Source organism: Castor canadensis, chromosome 11 (assembly GCF_047511655.1).
Source record: "Castor canadensis chromosome 11, mCasCan1.hap1v2, whole genome shotgun sequence".
In the NCBI taxonomy this organism is placed as follows: Eukaryota; Metazoa; Chordata; class Mammalia; order Rodentia; family Castoridae; genus Castor; species Castor canadensis.
The window spans coordinates 2113226-2134055 of record NC_133396.1 but is presented as its reverse complement, the minus strand read 5'-3'; the positions used below and the strand labels follow the sequence as shown (position 1 = coordinate 2134055).

Genomic DNA, 20830 nt, shown 5'->3' with positions numbered 1-20830 from the left:
TCCACATAGAGCTGCCACAGCTGTGACAGTGTGGTGTCAGTGGATGGAACTAAGTGTGGAAGGCAGGGATGGACAAAGATATTCCAGCAATTAAGCATAAAAGAAAAAAGGAAAAGGAAAAAAAGAGCCTTTAGCTCTTATTTTATATCATATGGAAAAACTGACATCTGTATTATTACATATACAAGATAAAACTATAAAACTGGATGAAAATGAGCTTTCATGATTTCTTAAATGTGACCCTAAAGCTCAAATCCACTTAAAATTGGCAAAGTGAAGTTCATTGAAGCAAAAATCTGCTCTTTGATAGACATTCATGCAAATAAGAAACCAAGTCAGAGCAGGTTGGAAAGACACTCAGGAAGACTGTAGCCAGGTGTAGGCATGGGGTTGACTGCAAATGGGATGGGGTACTTTCAGCATGATGGAAATGTCCTCAGTAGACATTTGCTGGTGGTGGTTACAGAGGTACACATTTGTCAGTGCTGCAAATTGTATCTCCTTAAAGTTGATTTAAGTGTTTTTAAATGCAAAATGTTGGCTGAAAAAATAAGAAACAGAATTAGATTTATGGCATGATACTTTTTTGCAATTAAACAAAAATTACAAGGCTTTTAAGTGTATACATACAGCCGAGTGACAACACAAAAGGACACACATAAGACACATGTGGATGAGGGTGCAGAAGTGGGTGCCCTCTGGGAAGCAGAGCCCAGTCTCGGCCCACTCCAAGCCTGCTGATGTCTGACATGAACATCCAGCCTCCACAACTGTCAGCAAACAGGAACATGGGGAGGACCTGGAGCACAGTGGAACAAAATAGCAATCACGAGAAGAGGCAGGCACAGACCAGTGGTGGAGGTGCTCCATAAATGAAAGACTGGGCACAACTTTTCAGAAGGTGGTACATGTGAACCGTGAGATAGACAGCCTTTGTGAAATGCCTGCACTTTTACTCAGTATCAGCCAGCCACATTAGCTTGCTGCCACAGGCTTCTCGTCACTGACTAGGGCCAAAGCTGAGAAACAGTGTCTAGTAGGTTACTATAGAACAGACCACATTTAAGGCACCTAGGACCTTTGGAAAATCAGCTTGTTTTACTAAGAAACAGTACTAAGTAAGTTTATTTATTTATTTTGTTAGCTCTTTTTATTAGCACAAATTAATTGTACAAAAGGTTTCGTTGTGACATTCCCATGCATGCATATAATGCACTTTGATCACATTCACTGCCTTTGTTACTCTTTATCCCCTCTTCTCTCCCACCATTTTTTTTTAATGGTACTGGGGTTTGAACTCAGCACCTCATGCTTGCTAGGCAGGCACTGTACTGCTTGAGTCACTCCACCAGCCCCCCCCACCTTTTTTTTTTCTTTTAGCAATTTTTAATAGGTTTAGAGCAGCTTGCTTTTTTATTTTTGCTTCATGTTGGGGGTTATATATCTTCTAGTAATTTTCCACTGGCTCACATTTTCTCTTTTCCCGGGTTGATCTAGCAGAACCTTGAAACACATCTCAGTAGGCAATTTAGTGAATCCAGGAGTCTTTCGTTGAGTTGAATGCACCAGTATATATGTAGTGGACGACTCATGCACATGTAGACTATGCTTTTAGCAGAAGAGAGTTCAGATTGTGTGCACTTCAGCTTACACTTGGGGCTCCCCCAGCGCTGTCCATTAATGCAATTCCTGGAGATGCTGGGTGAGATAATGCTCATTCCAGAGTCGTTGCCCGCCTCCCTCACGCTCCTGAAGGTCATGAACTAATGGGAGGACAGTCGTTTGTTGTCTTCCCTTTATACTGTGCTTCACATATGTTCAGGCCTTGTTGGAAATCATACCTGCAGAGCAACTGAATCACATTACATGTATAGAACAGTTATGTGTTACCTACGTACTTGCCTCTGGGCATTTTAATGGTAGTCTGACTTCTTGTCTGATTATATACCTAAGTGTGCACATACCTATAGCTTTAATCAGTAATATGTTCACATTACATAAAAATGATTGATGCAAACAACTCCACATTTAATAATAAACACTCATTTATTATTAAACCTTTCGTTTCTGATTTGTGCTGTTGTGGGCTGTGTGTTGCAGAAACTGCTTTCAGTCTCCTTTCATGTATGCTGACATGGAATCGACGTGCTTCTTAGATAGCATCTTTTGAGTGCCAGAATTCTGCTGTCACATACAACACACGCACATGGTGTCACACATTGCCAGCATTGTTTCTTAGTGGTGTAAATTAATCTGGGGGAAGTCAGCCTCGTTAGTTTTCTGATTCCTTGTACTTTGGATGTCCAACATACTTGATGCAGAATAGTTTAAACAGAGTGAATCTGCTTCACTGTGCTAGGAGGCTGAACAATAACCCTGACTTTTGTGTTCAGTATTATCCCCATCATCATGGAGCAGCCTAGGATTTGCTTATTCTGAGACGGAATTAACTACTCTTTTGAATACCTGCTGTGTTCCAGGCAGCCTTATGATTATGTTAATGATAAAAATTTATGAGTCCAAGTTGCTGTCTGCTAGGAAAAGGTAGTTTAAAGAGAGGGGGGCAAATGGAATTTTATGCAGCCATGAAGAAGAACGAAATGTTATCATTCGCTGGTAAATGGATGGAATTGGAGAACATCATTCTGAGTGAGGTTAGCCTGGCCCAAAAGACCAAAAATCCTATGTTCTCCCTCATATGTGGACATTAGATCAAGGGCAAACACAACAATGGGATTGGACTTTGAGCACATGATAAAAGCGAGAGCACACAAGGGAGGGGTGAGGATAGGTAAGGCACCTAAAAAACTAGCTAGCATTTGTTGCCCTTAAGGCGGAGAAACTAAAGTAGATACCTTAAAAGCAACTGAGGCCAATAGGAAAAGGGGACCAGGAACTAGAGAAAAGGTTAGATCAAGAATTAACCTAGAAGGTAACACCCACACACAGGAAATCAATGTGAGTCAATGCCCTGTATAGCTATCCTTATCTCAACCAGCAAAAACGCTTGTTCCTTCCTATTATGGCTTATACTCTCTCTACAACAAAATTAGAAATAAGGGCAAAATAGTTTCTGCCCGGTATCGAGGGGGTGGGGGGGAGAGGGAGGGGGCGGAGTGGGTGGTAAGGGAGGGGGTGGGGGCAGGGGGGAGAAATGACCCAAGCCTTGTATGCACATATGAATAATAAAAGAAAAAAAAAAGAGAGAGAGGGTGCACACTTTTTTTTGGAGTCCTGCAAGCCTTGGAGGCTCAGAATCTTCAATGTTGGGGGCCTTCAGCATTCTCCTCTGTGAGGGGTCAGGTTATACTGAAGAGAAGGTGGGAGAGGCATCCTCCTGTCCTGGTCATGTCTGGGGAGGGAGGCAGCCCAGCGGGCAGGACCCTGGGGTTTCTGAGGGCAGGGTTGTTGAATGACTAGGACATGAGATAGACGGGGAGGCCCTAAAGGAGAAACTCAGAGACGGGATTCATTCTGTAAGCAACACTTGCTTTGTGGCAGGTGCTGTGCAGCTCTGACTGCGTAGCTCAGACTGAGTAGGGCTGGCGGAGTGGCTCAATTGGTAAGAGCACCTGCCTAGCAAGTGGGAGGCCCTGAGTTCAAACCCCCAGTGCCATTTAAAAAAATAAAAAGTAGACTGGATAGTTTATTAAGAGCAGAAATGTATTGCTCACAGTTCTGGAGGCTGGCAAGTCCAAGATATGCACCAGCAGGTTTGTTGTCTGGTAAGGGCCTGGTCTAAGCTCCAAGATGAGTTGTCTCCCAGAGGGGACAAATGCTGTGTTCTCTGTTGGCAGAAAAACAGAAGACAAAAAGGGCCCAGCTAGATCCTTTCAGCTCTTTTCTAAGATCTTTAAAGTCCCATTCATGTGGGCAGAGCAGTCAAGATGTAATCAACTCAAGCCCCCATCTTTTCATGCTGCTACACTGGGGGGATGTGTACCATCAAACCCTCACAACCTTCCCTCAGTTAGAAAGCGTGCAGAGACCAGCACCCATGTGGCACAGGCACTGTCAAGGAGTGTGCACAGTGTGCATAAAAGTTGGGTTCTTTATAAGTTGGGTATCTTTATCACTCTCATCTTTTATTTGATGATAACATCACCAGTTTTGAACAATCATTCAAAAAGCCATGGTGCTGTGCAGAGTTGGGTCAAAGCAGTCGGCGGTTTGGTGGCCTAGGGTTTCCCCAAACTCACCGCTAGGAGAGCTGGAAATGGGAGGGATGGTGTCAGTTGCTCCTTCACAGGAGTAAGGGCTGTGTGCTGTCTGAGCCTCATGCACAGTGCCAAGCAGGAAACATCTCCTAATTAGCTCACATTGCCTTCATTTCTATCCCCTCAAATAATTAATTGGACAGAAAAAGAAACAAAAATAAGTAAATGAAATGAAAATTAAAAAAAGAGAAAAAGATCGCTCTGGAGTAGGGAAGGGTGGCACGTGTGCTAATCTCACAGCGTGTCCACAGTATGGGAAAATTCTTCCCTGTATAATGTGTGGGGGCCATTCTTAGTCACTTGGGAAAAAGACCATAGTAGAGTGACAGCCAAGAAGCAAACTCCCCACCACATTCACCTCACAGCCTAGAATGCAACAGGACCTCCAGGGGATGGCCTGAGTGGGTTCCTGGCTTACATGCACTGAATCAGAGTTGTGGTCCTCCACTTGGTAGACCACTGTTGGCCCAGCACTGATTTTCTTCCTGAATATCACATCCAAATGCTGAATGCTACTCATGGTTTTTCTGAGGACCTTTCTGGGATGGGCAGCCTTGGGAAAGCCTGGGTCAGATTTGTGGGGCTGGTTGGCTGTGGTGCTCCCCTTCACACCCAGACCCTTCTGTGGGGTGTCCCTTGCTCTGTGGTCATCAAGGCCAGTGTAAATGTGGTTGCAGTCCGGTGCTCCCTCCTCCACCTGCCCTTCATAACTCCAGTGGCCATGGTGCCCATTAGAAGCTCAGAACCTTGCTTTGTACACGTGAAGTACTCTGCCAAGTCAATGTCACAGCATTGTTAGTAAGTGAAAATAATTTTCTTAAGGAAGAAGGAAACTTACAGTTAATTTTTGTCTGCCAGCACAAATTAAGGCTTTTTATTTCTTTTAATCTCAGAAATTCTAATTTTATAGGTAACTCTCTTATTTTGTGGGTAAAAACAACTAGGCATGGGAACCCACCAGGTTACACACTCGGCACGTGAACCCAAGACTCCCTGGACTTGCATGTTCTGTTCTTTGTCATCATTCTGCCTCCCTGTGATTACCACTAACATGACCTAATAAACTCAGGTCTTTTTAAAGTCATAGTTTCTGTGCCTTCACAGCAGAGCCCTCTCAGTGGGATGTTGTTGGGGGGGGGGGCACAGAGGGTCCTTCATGCCCCTCCTGTGAGCAAAAGTGGTGTTGGGCTGTGTCCCCACTGCATGTGTGGCTGAGGTGTTGAAGAGGCAGCTGCCTGACTGGGCAGCACCCAGGCCCAGCACCTGGTGCAACTCAGTGCAGATGTTCTTTATGGCTCCTGACACCACAGCTTCTCCTACAGTTTGTCACCAGCACCCTGTGGAGACTGTGCAAGAGGCAGATTGGGGGATTTCCTACCAGCCCAGACATGCTGAGGGAAGTGCCACAGTCACAGTTGAATTGTGCTGTGGTGAGCTGCGTCTCTGGCGGTGGGTTAATGTTACACACTGGTGTTGAGCAGTAATTTCTGTGGTTGCATGGGGAAGCAGTCATTTAAAATGTCTTTTCCTTTTACAGGGCAGTTTTTCTTTTTTCTTTCTCACTCCCATGCCAGTTGTTAGACTTGATGTTTGTGGGGAAGCACCTCCCTTCATCTTGATTTGTGCCTGTGTGTTGCTCCCAAGGCAAACCACCCGGGACTTTTTTAGGCATTGAGGACTTGAATGGAGCGTCATCTGCTGCTTGGGTAGAGTCTGGTTGGAATGGGTGAGCGTTGTGGCGTTAACTGGGCCAAGTGGTGCCAGGTGTAACTTGGTTCTGCCGCCATGGCCCTGTGAGTAGGGACTCTGGATGGGCTGACAGGACTGCGGTGTAGCTCATCAGGGACATGTTGCTGCACTGTTGTTTCCAGTAAACTCTTTCTGGAAGATAAATGCTAGTGCCATGCTGCATGTTCTGTGTTCCGGTGTGCAGTAGAGTGCTCACCAGGCTGTTGACAGCATTGTCACTGCTGTGAACTCACTCCAGCCTTTCCACCTCTCCCATGAAGGGAGCACTGATTTGGGTCTGTTAGAAACAACCAGTCCCAGTGACTTGGGCACTGTGCTTGCCTGAGGATGCATGGACTCTGGTGGTCTGCGTACCATCTGGTCCTGTCCCCACCCCTAACCTCTTAGCAAGCCATATCTCTCTCCACCTGCCAGTTCTCAACAATGTGTGAGGATGCTGCTCTGCTCCCCAGCAATACAGATAATGAGTGCAGCTGCACCGGAAGTGGAGACTGAGGTGAATGTAAGCCTTTATGTATGTGTCCATTGTACAGCGCTCTGTAGTTCAAGAGGCACTTCCCGTACGACTTCACATTTGCTTTAAGCAGACATAACTCAGGAGGCAGCAGGGTGTGAGTGATGAGGGAACAGATAGCGGCTCAGTGTGCAGCTGCCCAGCATTGCAGCCTGCTGCACAGCAGAGCCCAGTGGGATCCTGGGCTGTGAGCACAATCCTGCTGCCTTTCCCCATCCCCTACTGCTGCTTGTTGCTAGCATGTGCTGTGGATCTCACTGCTGGAGCCACAGACCTCCATGCACAGGCAGCACTCGCTGTTTACAGAGGACCCTGAGGTGCCACCAGGAGCTGAGGACCAGGCACAGCACCTCCTTGCATCATTAAGCCTTCCTTTTCTCTCCTCCTCTGGCATGGAGAACTTCAAACAACTAAATTGTTCTTTGGAAATGTCTTCCCTCACCTGCACACCTAGGTGCATTGTCTGCCTCTCTGGGCTCCTCATCACACTCTTAGCCCACATCTGCAGCTTCCTTCCCTTTCTTGCTGTCGATGCCCCTCATGGTGGGAACTGCCCAGCCTCATGCCGTGGCCCCAGAGTGGAAACTGGCTTTTCTTGCGGGTCAGGACCTGGAGAAGCCCTTGCATGAGGAATTCCTCTTCTCTCCTTGTCCTCAGCCATCTTAACCTCCTTGCTTGTTCTTTGACTTTCCACTTTGGCTTGTTTTTATTCTCCTGTTTCCTCACCTGATTTTAGATTCCTGTGGTATTTTCTTCTTCTTAGACGCCCCAGGGGTTCCTGAGAATGTGGAAAACAGCCAGTGAGCATCAAAGCAGGGTGCAAAGTGGGCCCTGCTCTTACATCTGAGTGTCAGACACATTCCACCTACAGTGCACACCTGTAATGCACACCTGTAATGTCACCCAGCAAGAGGCAGAACGCTGGGACGTGGAGATGGAAGACACGACCTTTGTTGTGTTCTTCAGCCTTGTGGCCCAGACACATACATCATCACAAGGGTCCCAGAGGGGAGCTGTCTTTTCTTTTCACATGTCACACTGTGCCATGATAGCAAACAATGAAAAAAGACATTGAAGAAGAAAAAGTACCCTGAGTCCCAGCTGATTTTGTTATTCCGAATCTTTTATCTCCCTGTCCACACATGCACGTAATTTTACTCAATTGAGTTTACGTATGTTCTGTATTTTGTCTCCAAAATTTAAAGACTACTTAAGATTATCACTTTATATTACCACCAATGGCTTTATTTTCAAATTTAATGTTCCATCATATTTATGAACAGTATTGCTTAAGCATTTCCCAAGTAGTATAAAATTGCGGTGTTCCTGTGGGCAGTGAGGTTCCTGCTCATCTTTGCAGTGCATAGGATTTCTCTTTCTTTTGGATTACTTCTCCAAGACTGGATCGGCAGGTCAGAGCACATACCTCATGACCTCTGTTGCTGTACTTCTACACTGAAAGTTTGACTTCCCCAAATCACACATGTACGAAAGTATCATTCTCAGTATACCCTTACCTTGTTTTCAGAGACAACATGTCCTGAATTTTGCATATTGCAATGGACAGACTGTTCTGTGGACTACCATGTATAAGTCTGTGAATTCTGCAGGTTACACAGTGTATGAGCCAGCTGCAGAAGGACCAGCACTGTGAGGTCATATTGAGACCCCAGAACCAAATCTCTTTGGTAAACACAGTGAGAGCTACTGAATGGAATTAAGGGGAGAGCTGGCTCCAGCGGAGCAAGCCAGATAAGGACAGCTGAAAAGCCTCAAGCTAAGTTATTAATCACTTCAATAAGCAGTGTAAGCTGGTAGGTCTAAATTTAATAGTAAAACTATTTGATAGTTTAATAAGATGCTACACTGGTATATTACTGGTGTGTGTGTTTCATATTACTTCCAAGTTTACTGACAAATTATTTTAATACACAGTTGAAAGCTGTTAACTTGAGTATACAAGTAGGACTAGGACAGTTGTCTGATACCTTTTCTAGCTGAACTGGTACATGTGCCTTTGCTTCGCATGGGTCTGTATCAGGCAGCAGTTGATGGACTGTATCTGAGGTTAGTTTGTTGAGTGGAACTTAAAATATTCAGTATGCAATTTATGAAATTAGGAAGAGACAAAATGAGACTGCTTGAATATATTCTATAAATGTTTGCAGTGGTAATATGATGGTCATATAACAACTTCAAAAATACATTTTTTCTATGGAATAATCAAATTACCAACATAAACTTTATTTTATTTTGCCATGCTGGGGATTGAACCCAAGGGCTTGTAAATGCCAGGCACATACACTGCCACCAAGCTATGCCCACAGCCTTCAACATTCCTTTTAAGACCATCTGCAATCCTACTCTGTCCCTGCCATCAGATGTCAAGTGCAGCCCTCTAAGAGGATGTGGATTTGTCTGGGGAGTGGAGGGACTTTAAGCTTTAAAACTTTGTAAGCTTTAAGGGCTTTAAGCTTACAAAGCAGATGCTCTACCACTTGAGCCACACCTCCTGTCTATCTATTTGCTTGGTTATTTTAGAGATGGGCTCTCTCAAACTATTTGCCTGGACTGGCCTTCAGCCACAATCCTCCTGATCTCAGCCTCCCAAGTAGGATTACAGGTGTGAGCCACCAGCACAGGGCTAGGATGTGGATTTTAATGGCAAGCGAGAATTGGTTCCTTTAGAAAACTAGCCTTTTCTAGGCTTGTGAAACTGTATCCCCTGTTCTGTATTCTTCCTAAAGAGCCAGGTGAGATTGAAGCTAGGGAAGAGGAGAATCACTGGGTCTTCCTTCTACACTCCTACCTCTTGGGAACAGCAATTACCTGTCTTGTTTGAAAGTAGCAGTTAGAAAAATCACAAAGAAATCGTCTTTTTAATATTTGCCTGTCTTCCGTTGTACTGTTGGGTTGTTTTATTCATCACATTTTCCATACCTCAAAAGAAATGTTCTTTCAGGATTAGTATGGTAAAATCATGAGCCTTCAGGGAAAGAAAGAAAACATGGAGTCCACCCTAAAGTGAAGTGCTCTCAGCTAACAAAGCAAGTGAATGTTCACACACATGTGCCGAGTTCAGGTTGCACCTTGTCAGTGGTTTGCACCAAGCCATTCAGTTGCATCACCATAGTCACTGGAGAATCTGGGCTGTGAGTTCACACAAAAGTACAGGGACTCTAGGACATACATCCCAGCTCCTGCCGGTTGCCAGCTTTTGTACAGATCTCAAACCTAGGGGCTTTTGTGAGACAAGCCATGAGAGGTTGAGCTCTTGTCTGTAGGTATGCGTTGCAATTATCTGACTTTCCACTCATAGATACAGATGTTTTCCTATAAAAATCCAAAATTATTCTTAAAAGTTAGTGGCTACTCTCTAGTTGTCTGGTACCTTGTTGAGGGATCTGGCCACAGAGACAGGACTGACGTGACCTGTGATAAGCAGGGCTCTCTGGGAGATAAAGAGAATGAGGCTCAGGCTCAGTGGAAGAAGCAGCATCTGGATTTACTCAACGTTTTTCAACACTTAAGATGCTTGTGCCATAAAATAAAATCCCATTGCAATCAGGGTTTTCCTGTGTGAAAAAGAAATTCAAAATTCCATGTCCTCAAACACTGCCCGTCCTACCAGTGGGCTCAACCGCTTCGGGAAGCCTTAGGAGCAGGTTTGGGAGAATCTCAGTGGAGAGTAATGTCCTGAGGTTGTCAGCCTCATGTCTAAACCACAGAGCAGAATGCAGACAACGCAACCAGCAAGTGGGCAAAGTGAGTATGCTCGCCAACTTTCCTACACACTTTGGGAGGACAAGGATAGACTGTGTATCAAGCATGTTAAAGAACACAATTTAACATGCTAGTTAAATTTAAATTTAACTAGAAAAGCAATGTGACCTCCCTCATTTGCTCCCAGAATGCCAGAAAGTAGCTGTTTCTCACAGCACACTCCCTTGCCTACCATCTCAGGGGATGTTTTGCTGGTGGTTGTACTGCTAGTGAAACTTGCAGAAGCCAGTGAAGCGCCAAGGCTCTGCATTCTTCACCTGACTGGATAGCTATACAGGTCTCACTTGCTGTCAAGAGCTTGCTCCCTTGTGGGAGTTTTTCATGCCTCTGACTAGACTTGCCTACAAAAGTCCTCAAATCAGCAATGTTATCATTGTGTCCATCTGTGTCAATCGAGTTAATGTGCTCACAGTCATAAAGCAGCTGAAATTTGTAGTACTTCCAGACTTCATAATTGATAAATGTTTCATTAACAATAAGTTAAAATCATGTTAGAGCTCTTAACGTTCAGAAACCTTCTGGGAACATCCCTTTCCCTCTGTGTAATTGGGGCCTTCAGTGGAGAGAAGCCACAGGGAGAACTTAGGTGTTAGAAGAAAAGGAAAGGGACCTGCAGAGAGAGGGATATGCAAAGCCCAGAGGTGGGTTCTTGTGCTTGGCACATTGGCCAGCCAGATCGCCGTGGGTAGTTTACAACCCTCTGAACCGTTGCTTTCTCTCCTCTAAGGACAAGAATAACAATAGCAAATGTGAACACCACAGAAGACAATAAGTAATTTTCTGGACCATCTGAAGCTTCCTCAGAGCCTTAGTGAGGCTCTTGGCTGCCCTGAGCTGGGAGGGAGGGGCAAGAACTTAGGCGAGTGGAAGCATGCATTTCAGATTTTTCATTTAATTAACTTTTAAATAAACAAATTAAAATATGCCCCTTTGTCATTGGTCACACAGTCTTGGGTTCACCTCTCTGCTTCCTCCCTAACAGCAATTGTTCCTTGTTTCTGTGTGGCTCACTTCTTGTGGGGTTTTAGGAATCAAACCTGACGTAGTGAAAAAGTAACTGCAAAAAAAAATTCAAAATTTTAACAGAGGGAATGAAGATGTAGCTTAGGTGGTAGAACATTTGGCTAGCATGTGTGAGGGCCTGGGTTTCATTCCCAGCAACACACACACACAATATTAATAGGAAGAACTTTTAGTTTTAAACTAAATGGACCGTTTGTAAAAAGGGCTCCTGCTTGTGAGGAGAGTAGAATTTGCAGCACCATCCCTAGTAGGAACTCAGAGCAGTTGAGACATTTGGTGTTTTTTGCAAGAACCATGTGAAACCTGGTCTGAGATAGAAATCTGGTGGTTGATTCTGAATAGGTTAGATGTGGACAACCCAGCTAAGTTTCATCCCAACCCTCAGACTTCAGGAGTCTCCCTACAGAACGAGGCCTGTTGGCAAAGGAAGAAGAGAGAGATCTGTGTCTACTGCAATAATCATCCTGTGCTGAAGGCTTTGTGTTTTGATGGTATTGGGAGCTGTGGTTCTGTACAGCTCAGTTGGTCTCTGGGTCTGTTTAAAATTCCTTCCATCTGATTTCTTCTCTCACTTGTACTTTGAACTAGAGTCAGGACTTGGCTTTGGGCCACAGTCGTGCAGCAGTTTTAGAGCTGTGTCGTTGTGACATCAGTCCTAGTCTCTCTTATGGGGGCCAACTGATTCTAAAATGACCTATGCAGGGAAGACGACCTTGAGCTCTCAAGCTCTGCTGCTCTCAGCATATCACTTGGCTGTGTCTTAAGTGGGGTCAGCTCTTTTGAGATTGCCATTAAATGGTTAGTGGTGGGAATGTAGGGCCACTGTAGCACCTTCCTGTCCTCATTGGCACCTTCCTGTCCTCATTGGTCCTCAGTCTCTTCCTGGCCTGTTCCCTCCACCCTGTGAACACAGCTAAGAATCCACAACCTGAGAGAGAACTTGGGGATGTAAGGAGAAGATTGTGGACCAAGAGCATGGCTTCTTAATATAGAAAGAGTAAGTCAGACGGAAAGAAAGAAAGACAATAAGAATGATGCATGGTAGATTTTGGTTTAAGTAGTTGGTTCTTTGGAATTTAATAGAATTGTGTATCTTTTAACAAAACTGAGTTTTGTGGTTCGGCCATAAGGCAATACTACATCCCAGACAAAGATAAATGAAGGCCCAGCTCCTCGTGTAAAAATGCAAGGTGTGGCTGCTAGAATGACTCAAGTGGTAGCGCACCTGCCTAGTAAGAACCACCCCAGTACCACCGAAAAAAAAAAAGAAAATATGAGGTGTATTTAGTAAGAGATGTTTCCTTTCTAATTGTTTCTCACTGTTTTCTCTTTATAGTACAATGCCTTGGTCCCTAAGGGATTGCAGCCTCAGCCACTGTCCTGTAGCCATTTGTCAGTACTGCTGTCATTAAGTGCCATCCTACATTAGAAAGTGTGATCAGGGCTCCCAAAGGACTCTGGGGAAGAGGGAAAGTTCTGTGTGGGGGTCCTTTGGGGGCTGTCCCTTTTCCTGAGTCTACTTGGCTTCCTCCAAGCAATTTGGTACTTACTCACTTCCAATCTTTGTCAGTATGTATTGTAAATACAACCCTTGTTATGTTAGTTTATTAGGTAAAAACACACTGAGATTTGAGTCAGGCTAAGGAGCATGGAGAATTTGAAGCGATTTCAAACAAGCTGGATATTGCATGTACCATGGTGTCAGTATAAGCAGGCCCCTCCACTGAGCTGTGTGCTCTGCCTGTGTGTGGAGAGTTACTCTGTGGAAGAGGTGCACCTTTATAGGAAGGAGCATTGGTTTCTGGTTGCAAGTCACAAGCAACTACCAGCCATTGATAACCCCAGGGATGAGAGGCCAGGGGCCTCCCTTCAAAGCTTGGCATTCTTCAGAAATACAAGTTTTAGAGAATGAGAGAACCTCTAAAATGTTCTCCTAACATTGGCTCACCAGCACAGAATGTCTCTCTAGGTCTCTGTCTCTTGTGTTTTCTTTTTATTATTGATCAACCCCTGAGGGAACAAATGAACCCCCATATATAGACTACTTAGGTTTTGTAATTGTTGTTTGCTCCATCTTTCTATTTTTATTGTGTGACAGACATTATGATGTTTTATCCACCAGATACTTAAATGCATTTGTAAGAAAAGAAGACATTTTTCTATGACAACAATTATCTTTAACACCTAAATGTCTTCAGAACTAAAATGGTGGCACCCTTTCAGTTAGCGTTCTTTCCAGGCAGGCATTGCCACTCCCAGTTGGCCCTGCACTCAGCAATTGCACAGGACTTCCTCTAATTTCTGGCCAGGCTCTGGCTCAGGGCTTATCATAAACATAGACACATTTGTGCCTTTCTACAATGTGAGGATTTATGGAATAACAATAAATTCACATGCTATGTTAATTTTGTTGTCTTTGATTCACAAAGTACTACTGATTTAACTTGGTATTCATGGCCATTGTCAGTGACAGGTTCTTTTATTCGTACGTTAACCACTAATATTGACTCTCAGATCAACAGTTGCACTGCACACAGTAGGTATGGAATGGCTAAGAAAGTGTTAAAGCAGCTGCTGGGGACCTCACTATAGGCAAGAGCAAAGAGCTGATAGAGATGCAAAGAAAGCCACTGCAGGTGATTGGATAAGATATTAACATAGCAAACCCCATTACAGCAGGGCTGCCAAACACCTGGGTTGATTTGAGGTACTGACTTGTATCTAGGCTTGCTGAGTCTGGAGGAACAGTAATGGCAGTTCTACTGGGCCAAGTCGATGGGGCAGGATCATGCTGAGCTGAAGTGCTTGGGACCTGATGTGTGTACCAAATGTATGATGGGTTGGTGGATGCTCTTGTACCCCAGTGTTATTGCCCATGTGAGGGGGCTGCATCATTCATGGGTCTGATGTGTTTGATATGCTCAAGGGCCTTATTCTTTATATGGTTTTGATATGCCCATGTGTGCCCTGATTTACTTCAATAAGGCCATAAATAGAAATATTTCATTTTGGTAAATAAGTTTTGAGCTTCCATGGTTTGTGCTAGACAAATGTTGGTTATTTACTTGTATAAACAAGATGTGGAGTCATTCTTCCTTAGCATTTGACTCAAAATGGAACAAACTACTGTTCTGCAAAATGGATTCACTCGGGGCAAGGCACAGCCTGATCTCCACAAGGCTGTAGCATAGGACAAAATGGTCAGTTCATTGTATTCTTCTGTTTGGCAGGAGCTTGGAGGTATAGCTCATTTTTGTCTCTCTTACTAATAAAATAGTTTTTCCTTCAGTTCACTTGCTTCTAGAGCAGAAAAGGCAACAGTGAAACAGAGAACTTCTGTGCTTCATGTGTGTCTTGTCCTGGTTACTGGCCTAGAAGCTGCAAAAGAGAGGAAGCTCTATGTTAAAAAGTGGAACTAAAGTTTGCAAATAAGCGTCGAAGGGCAAATCACAACTTAGACATCTTAGTTGGCTTTATTTTCTACTCTAGAATCAGACAACACTTCATTCTATAAGCCAGAGTATGTGTGCCAATGAACTAAGCAGAAGAGGTTGCTTTTATAAACAGAGAAGAGCTGCAAAAACACAGAAACAAAGAACAAAAGACAAATTGGACATTTCAGAGTTCCTCTTAAGGCAGGAGTATAGAGAGTCGGAAAAATGAGTGGTTGACCTCAGGTTACCTTTCTTGTGTAGGATCCAAGGAAGCTGGGATCATCATTGTCATGGAGGTTGTAACCAGTAGGAAACTTGGCTGTGGCTCTCCTTTCTCCAGGTCTCCAAGGTCTGGTAAACAGCTTGGTTTCAGGTTGGTAATGTGGAAATTCTGCCTCACTTACTTTTTTGATGCTTAGCTTGGTCTGTTAGGTTCTTAGTCCCAAACAATGACTTCTTCTTTACTGAACTTAATGGAAATCGCTTCTTCTTTTCTTCTAAGAATACCCAGAAGCATACTTTTCAGTGTAGCATAAATACCAGATTGGTGTGCTCATATCAAGTGGGTCTTTTTTTTTCCCCCTTTGTTTTTCTAAACCTGCTAGATTAGAGAATTGGAGGAATTTGGCTTGTTATAATTTTAATGGGGCATTTTTTTGCCAAGATTTTTTTTTTTTGTAAGAGAATATTTAAAGCCTGGCCTTTCTGACAATTTGCTTTAAATTCACAGTAACTAGGTTAAAATCATACAGCTTGCAGAAGCATCAGTGACACTTTCATCAGTTAAACTCCCAGAGATCTCATATGTCAACTGGAGGGAGCACCTCCAAAACTTCTGTCCCACTGGGTGTACCTGAGAGCTCTGTCAGGACACAGCCAGCCTTGGAGACTGCCTGAAGACTGAGTGAGCAGGCTAGCCAGAGCCTGAGGTCAGCCAGTCACTGCCTGAAGACTGAGTGGGCCAGCTAGAGCCTGGAATCAGAACTTGAATGACAGCCCATAATGGCAATGAGGTTCCAGGGTCTTGTCTTCCCCTTTGTCCCCACCCTTGCCTCAGGTGCAGGCCACGTCCTGGAACTGAAGGGAAAGCTGGGGAAGGGACTCCAGTCTGCCTGTCTAAGAGAGCAGAGGCTGTGCCATGCTCCATACACATCTTGTGCTCTCCTTCCAACTGGAAGCTCTGAGGTCTCCTTGTTGAAGAGTTTTTGTAGAGCTACCCATTTACCTTTTCTTGTGCTTGGGCGGGTCTGAAAGTTCCAGTCTCCCATGAATACGTTTGACCTTTTGGTAACCAGCTGCCCATCTATAACCATTTAGGACCTCATCTGAATTACTTCATTGGCATAAACCCAAGTGAAGTCAAAGATGCTTCATTACACTGCCTTTGGGGGGGAGTGGCAATCAGGGCCTCATGCTTGCTAAGCAAGTCCTCTACTAGTTGGGCCACATCTCCAGCCCAATAGGTGCCCAAAGACACTCTTATCACCCACACTCCTAGGGTTTTAAGGGCTCTGTGCCAGGAACCAGGGATAGTGAACAAACGTGTTAATTATACCAAAATTAGAAAGAGGAGAACACATATCAAGTTGAGTTTATCCTTGGAATGCAAGTCTGGTTCACCATTCACAATTAAGCTAGTGACAGTCACCTCACCATTAAAAAAACAAAACTCATGATAAGCTCAGTCAACACACAAAAACAGGTGACAATTTCAATATCCATACTTGTCTAAAATCCAGCAAACCAGGAATACAAGGGAATTCCTCAGCCTTGTGTAGTGTCCCTGAAAAACTTCCACCCCAAGAAGGAACTCAATGCTTTCCTCCCACTAACATCTCAGACAAGGCAAGGATATCTTCATCACTGCTGCTCAACACAGAGCTGTAAGGCCTCACATTTCCAGAAGGCAAGGGAAGAAATAAGAGGTGTACATATTGGAAAGGAAGGAGTGAGACCATCTTCATTTACAGATAACTAATTATCTCTGTAGAAAATCCAATGGAATCTACAAAAGCAATTTAAAAACTGGTATGTGATTCTAGCAAGGTTGTAGAAAGAAAGACCAACAAACAAATCAATTATATTTCCATATACTTGCAATTAACAGACATCCAAATTTTAAAAACAGTACCATTTGTCACAGTGGAACAGCCAGGTGACACAGCTCCTCATACCCAGCGGCATTTGAACTGTAAGGATTACCTTTCCTTCAAGAGGGGCCTGACCTTTTTATCCCCCAATCAAACGACAAGCCAAGGGAGTCCAAGATAGCTTCTGAATGAATTGGTTTACTGGAATGTACACAGAAGCAGAATAAGCAAGATCAAACAAAAGCAATATGTGAATAAATAGGCAGAAGAAAATTACTCAAGCAATTTGCTAGAAACGAACAGAACACCACGAGTCCATGGACGGAATCGTCCAAACAACTAGTCCTTCAAGGTGGCACTCACATGGGTCTGTAATGCCATCAGGTATCACTCTGCTAGGCCTGTGCCTTTTCAGAGTGAGTATTCTCAGAGTGAAATGGCAGTCTGAAAGCACAGAATTTATAGTCCCAGTTGGTGGATTATCTCAGCATCCAGAAGCCAGTTTTGGAGGGAAAGGTCTAGGACACCATATCTCATTCACATGTCAGTGCAACGTTGTCAATCAGCCAGTTGTCAGGGTGACTGTCACCAGCCACTTGGCTCAGCTGCAGCTTGGTTACAGGAAAATCTCAGGAGTTTGAGCTGCCAATGCGTAGTCCCATTGGTCATAATTAAAATAGCAACATGCCTAGATTCCCAGGAGTCGTAACATAGCAAACACATATGATAGCATTTGGAACATGACAAATCCCAAAATATATAGTAAGTATGTATCCTTAACAAGATATAAGTAAGGTCTGTATGTTAAAAATTACAAAAGCACTGAGGAAAGAAAGAAGACTTAAGAATGTCTAAATTAATGGAGAAATACTCTATGGATTGGAACTCATTATAATAAAGAAGTCAGTTTTCACCAAATTGAACTCTGGATTCAGTGCAATCTAATTAAAATCCCAGCAGGGTTTAAATAGAGATTGATAAATTGATTTTAGTTTTTATATAGAAGGTAAACAAATTAGTTTACCTAAGTAATTTTGGAAGAATAAAATCTGGAGACCTACACTATCAGCCTTCTGTAGTGTAAGAAGACTTACTGTAAAACTGCAGTAGCCAAGGTGGGGTGGTATTGCAAAAGAACAAACATAGTCAGTGGGACATGATAGAGAGCCCAGAAACTGATCCACGCAGATGTGGTCAACTGACCAAAGACAATTCAATGAAGAAAGGACAATACTTTCAGCAGGTATTTCTCAAATAATTGGATGACCAGGTGCCATAAAATGAACTTTGCTCTATAACTTACACCTTGCACAAGAGCTAAAGCAAGCAGGATTGCAGATCCAAGTGTAAAACCCAAGACAACCCTTTAGAGTTTAGGAGACTGACTTTTGTTTTGTTTTGTTAGGGAAAGAAAGGATACACTAGGAAGCCTTTGTATTAAGAGTTCTTCGGTATGATTCCAAGAGCATGTTCCATGAAAGAAAGAGATAATAAATTGGACCAGGTCACAACTTTTGCTTTGCCAGACTGGGAGAAAATACTGGAAATCATAGGACAAAGGACTTGTACTGGAATATATAATGAACCTTCAAAACTCAAACAATTAGAAAGCAAACCCTTTTAAAGTGGGCAAAAGATTTGCGCAAACACTTCATCAAAGGACACACACGAGTAACAAATGAGCCTATGAGAAGATGCTCACTGTCATTCAGTAGGGAAATGCAGAGCAGAGCCACAATGAGGTATTAGTGTACAACTCTTAGAATCATGGTTTTCTCAGTGTTGGGAATGGAACTCGGGTTCCACAAATGCAAGCCCTGTATCATTGAGACACTGCCCCCCCAGTCCTGGAATCAATTTTTCTTTTTTTTTGCAGTACTAGGGTTTGAACTCAGGGCCACCAACTTGCTGGGCATGCACTCTACCACTCAAGCCATACCAGTACCCATTTTTGTTTTAGTTATTTTACAGATAAGGTCTTATGGGAGGTTTTGACCTGGGCTGGCTTTGGACCATGATCCTCTTACCTATGCCTCCCAAGCAGCTGGGACTACAGGCTTGATTTACTGCACCTGGCTTGTGGAATCACTTTTTAACAAATCTGACAATAGCAAGTACTGAAAAGAAAGTAGAGCATCTTTGCCCCCAATTGTTTCTTACCAATTTATTCTTTCCACTCTTTCACCATATGCAGAAATGCTCATGTAAAAATCACCCAGGAACCTCAGGTGCCTCCCAGATCTTGGAGGAGTGCTGGTGGCCAAAGACAGGAAGTAGTGCCTCATAAAGACACCAAGTCACAGTCTGCCCCTTCATCACTTACTGGCTAGGCTGTGAATGGAGATGAAGGACATCAGTACCTTCAGAAGTACCTGTGATGGGCGAACTTAATAAGCCTAGCAATGGCTAACATTGTGTGCATGTCCTAGGACACTGCAGAAAGCAGCGTCCCTGCTGACGCCAGGCAGCTCCATCTACTGAGATGCCAACCAGGCGTCTCCCAACCACACCTGCCTCCGTGGAGAGCAGGCATCATTGTGGGCCCTCACTTCAGAATTATCTGGCTGGCACAGAAAATGGATAGATTAACTTGAAGCACATTGAGAGTGGCTATGCTTCAACAGCCTGGTCACTTGCTCCCATAATCCCTATGTGGTGTGACAAAAGATAAGCATTTGGTCTTTATCCTAGGATCCTGACACACTGAATTTCCAGCCATGAGCTCCCTTCCCTGAGCTTCAGGTGGGTGCTATCACCAGAAAAACCAAGGGAAGATGAGAAGCCTGGGCCCTGTCCCTCCACTTGAGGGAGGCCAAAGATGCTAGAGATTGAGTATATTGCCAGGGCCAGCGACTCATGCCAACGTGACACAGCCTGCATCAAACCTCTGAAAGAGGCTACACCTGGAAGTGCCCACACCACAGCCCGGGTATTGCTTCCAGCAGACTGTTACTGGGGTGTAGCGGTTATAATGAACCAGCAGGCAAGGTCCCTGCATCCTTTCAGGGAGGAAACTCACACTGTTCTGGGTCAGTGAATCCTGGACAGGCCGAGAGAACAGAAAACACATGGATGGGCAGGGTCTCTTTCTGGAAGGCAGACCAGAGAGTAATGGGAAATGATGAGATGCAGGAACGATAAAGCAGCGCCTCGGTGCTGATGATTATCCTTGAAAGACAGATCAAATAGTAACCAGTCAGTCAGAAGTGCCTGCTGTATTTCTACAAGTATAAGCTCCCTTACATTTTTAAAGTTGCTTGACTAGAATTCCAAACTTGATAGACTCAGCACAACATCCACTCGTACCCAAGACAGATGAACTCAGTCAAGTATTAGTGAACCAGATTCTGCAGAATATTAAAAGAATTGTAAACAGTGACCTGGTGAAGTCACGCCAGGGCTGTGAGGATGACTTCTGCCAGGCCATCTATTGATAAACTATTAATTCATCTTCTTTGTTTCTTTGTTTTTTTGAAGCAGGGTCTCACTGTGTAACCCAGGCTGTCCTTGAACCCACAATCCTAATGCCTTGGCCTCATGAGTGCTGGGATTCTAAGTATTCACTACTGTGCCCAGCGCAATGCATCTTAATAGGTCAAAGGAAAAATCATATTTGATAGAATTAAAAGTGAATTTTGTAAAAACCTGTAGTATTGGGACAGAATACTTTCCACTTAGAGAAGTTTCCTTCTCCTGGCAGGTACGCTTGGTCTCTGGTCCCCACCAAGAAAGGCAGGTACCCTGCTGCTGTGATTAGGACTAGTTCATTCCGTGGGCAGTTTGTGTTCTGGAAACAAGTTAGTTAATACAATAATTACATGAGAAAAATTAAATGAAAGGTATGCATATCCTGAAGAGAAGGCAAGTTTGTGTTACTTATGTATGATCTGAATTTCAACTTTGCAAAACAAAAAACAATCAAATCCATTGACTAACTATGAAGCATAACATGCATGTCGAGCACAGTGGCTGATCACTGAGTACACACATTCGAAAGCTCCCTCTGTAGAGGGAGGAGGA

The 20830-nt window shown here is 43.9% G+C and overlaps 1 protein-coding gene across 5 annotated transcripts in view; it reads left to right on the top strand.

Moving 5' to 3' along the window:
- The window catches only part of Rptor (regulatory associated protein of MTOR complex 1), a 351661-nt gene that overhangs the window by 187254 nt on the left and 143577 nt on the right, over positions 1 to 20830 (top strand). Inside the window, exon 2 of one of the 5 annotated variants that reach the window (XM_074044928.1) lies at positions 14982 to 15093. The exons of the other annotated variants lie outside the window; for them this stretch is intronic. Within the exon in view, the coding sequence (XP_073901029.1) occupies positions 15011 to 15093 (83 nt within the window). The 5' untranslated portion in view covers positions 14982 to 15010. The remainder of the gene's footprint in view (positions 1 to 14981; positions 15094 to 20830) is intronic. 5 annotated transcript variants of the gene reach the window in all.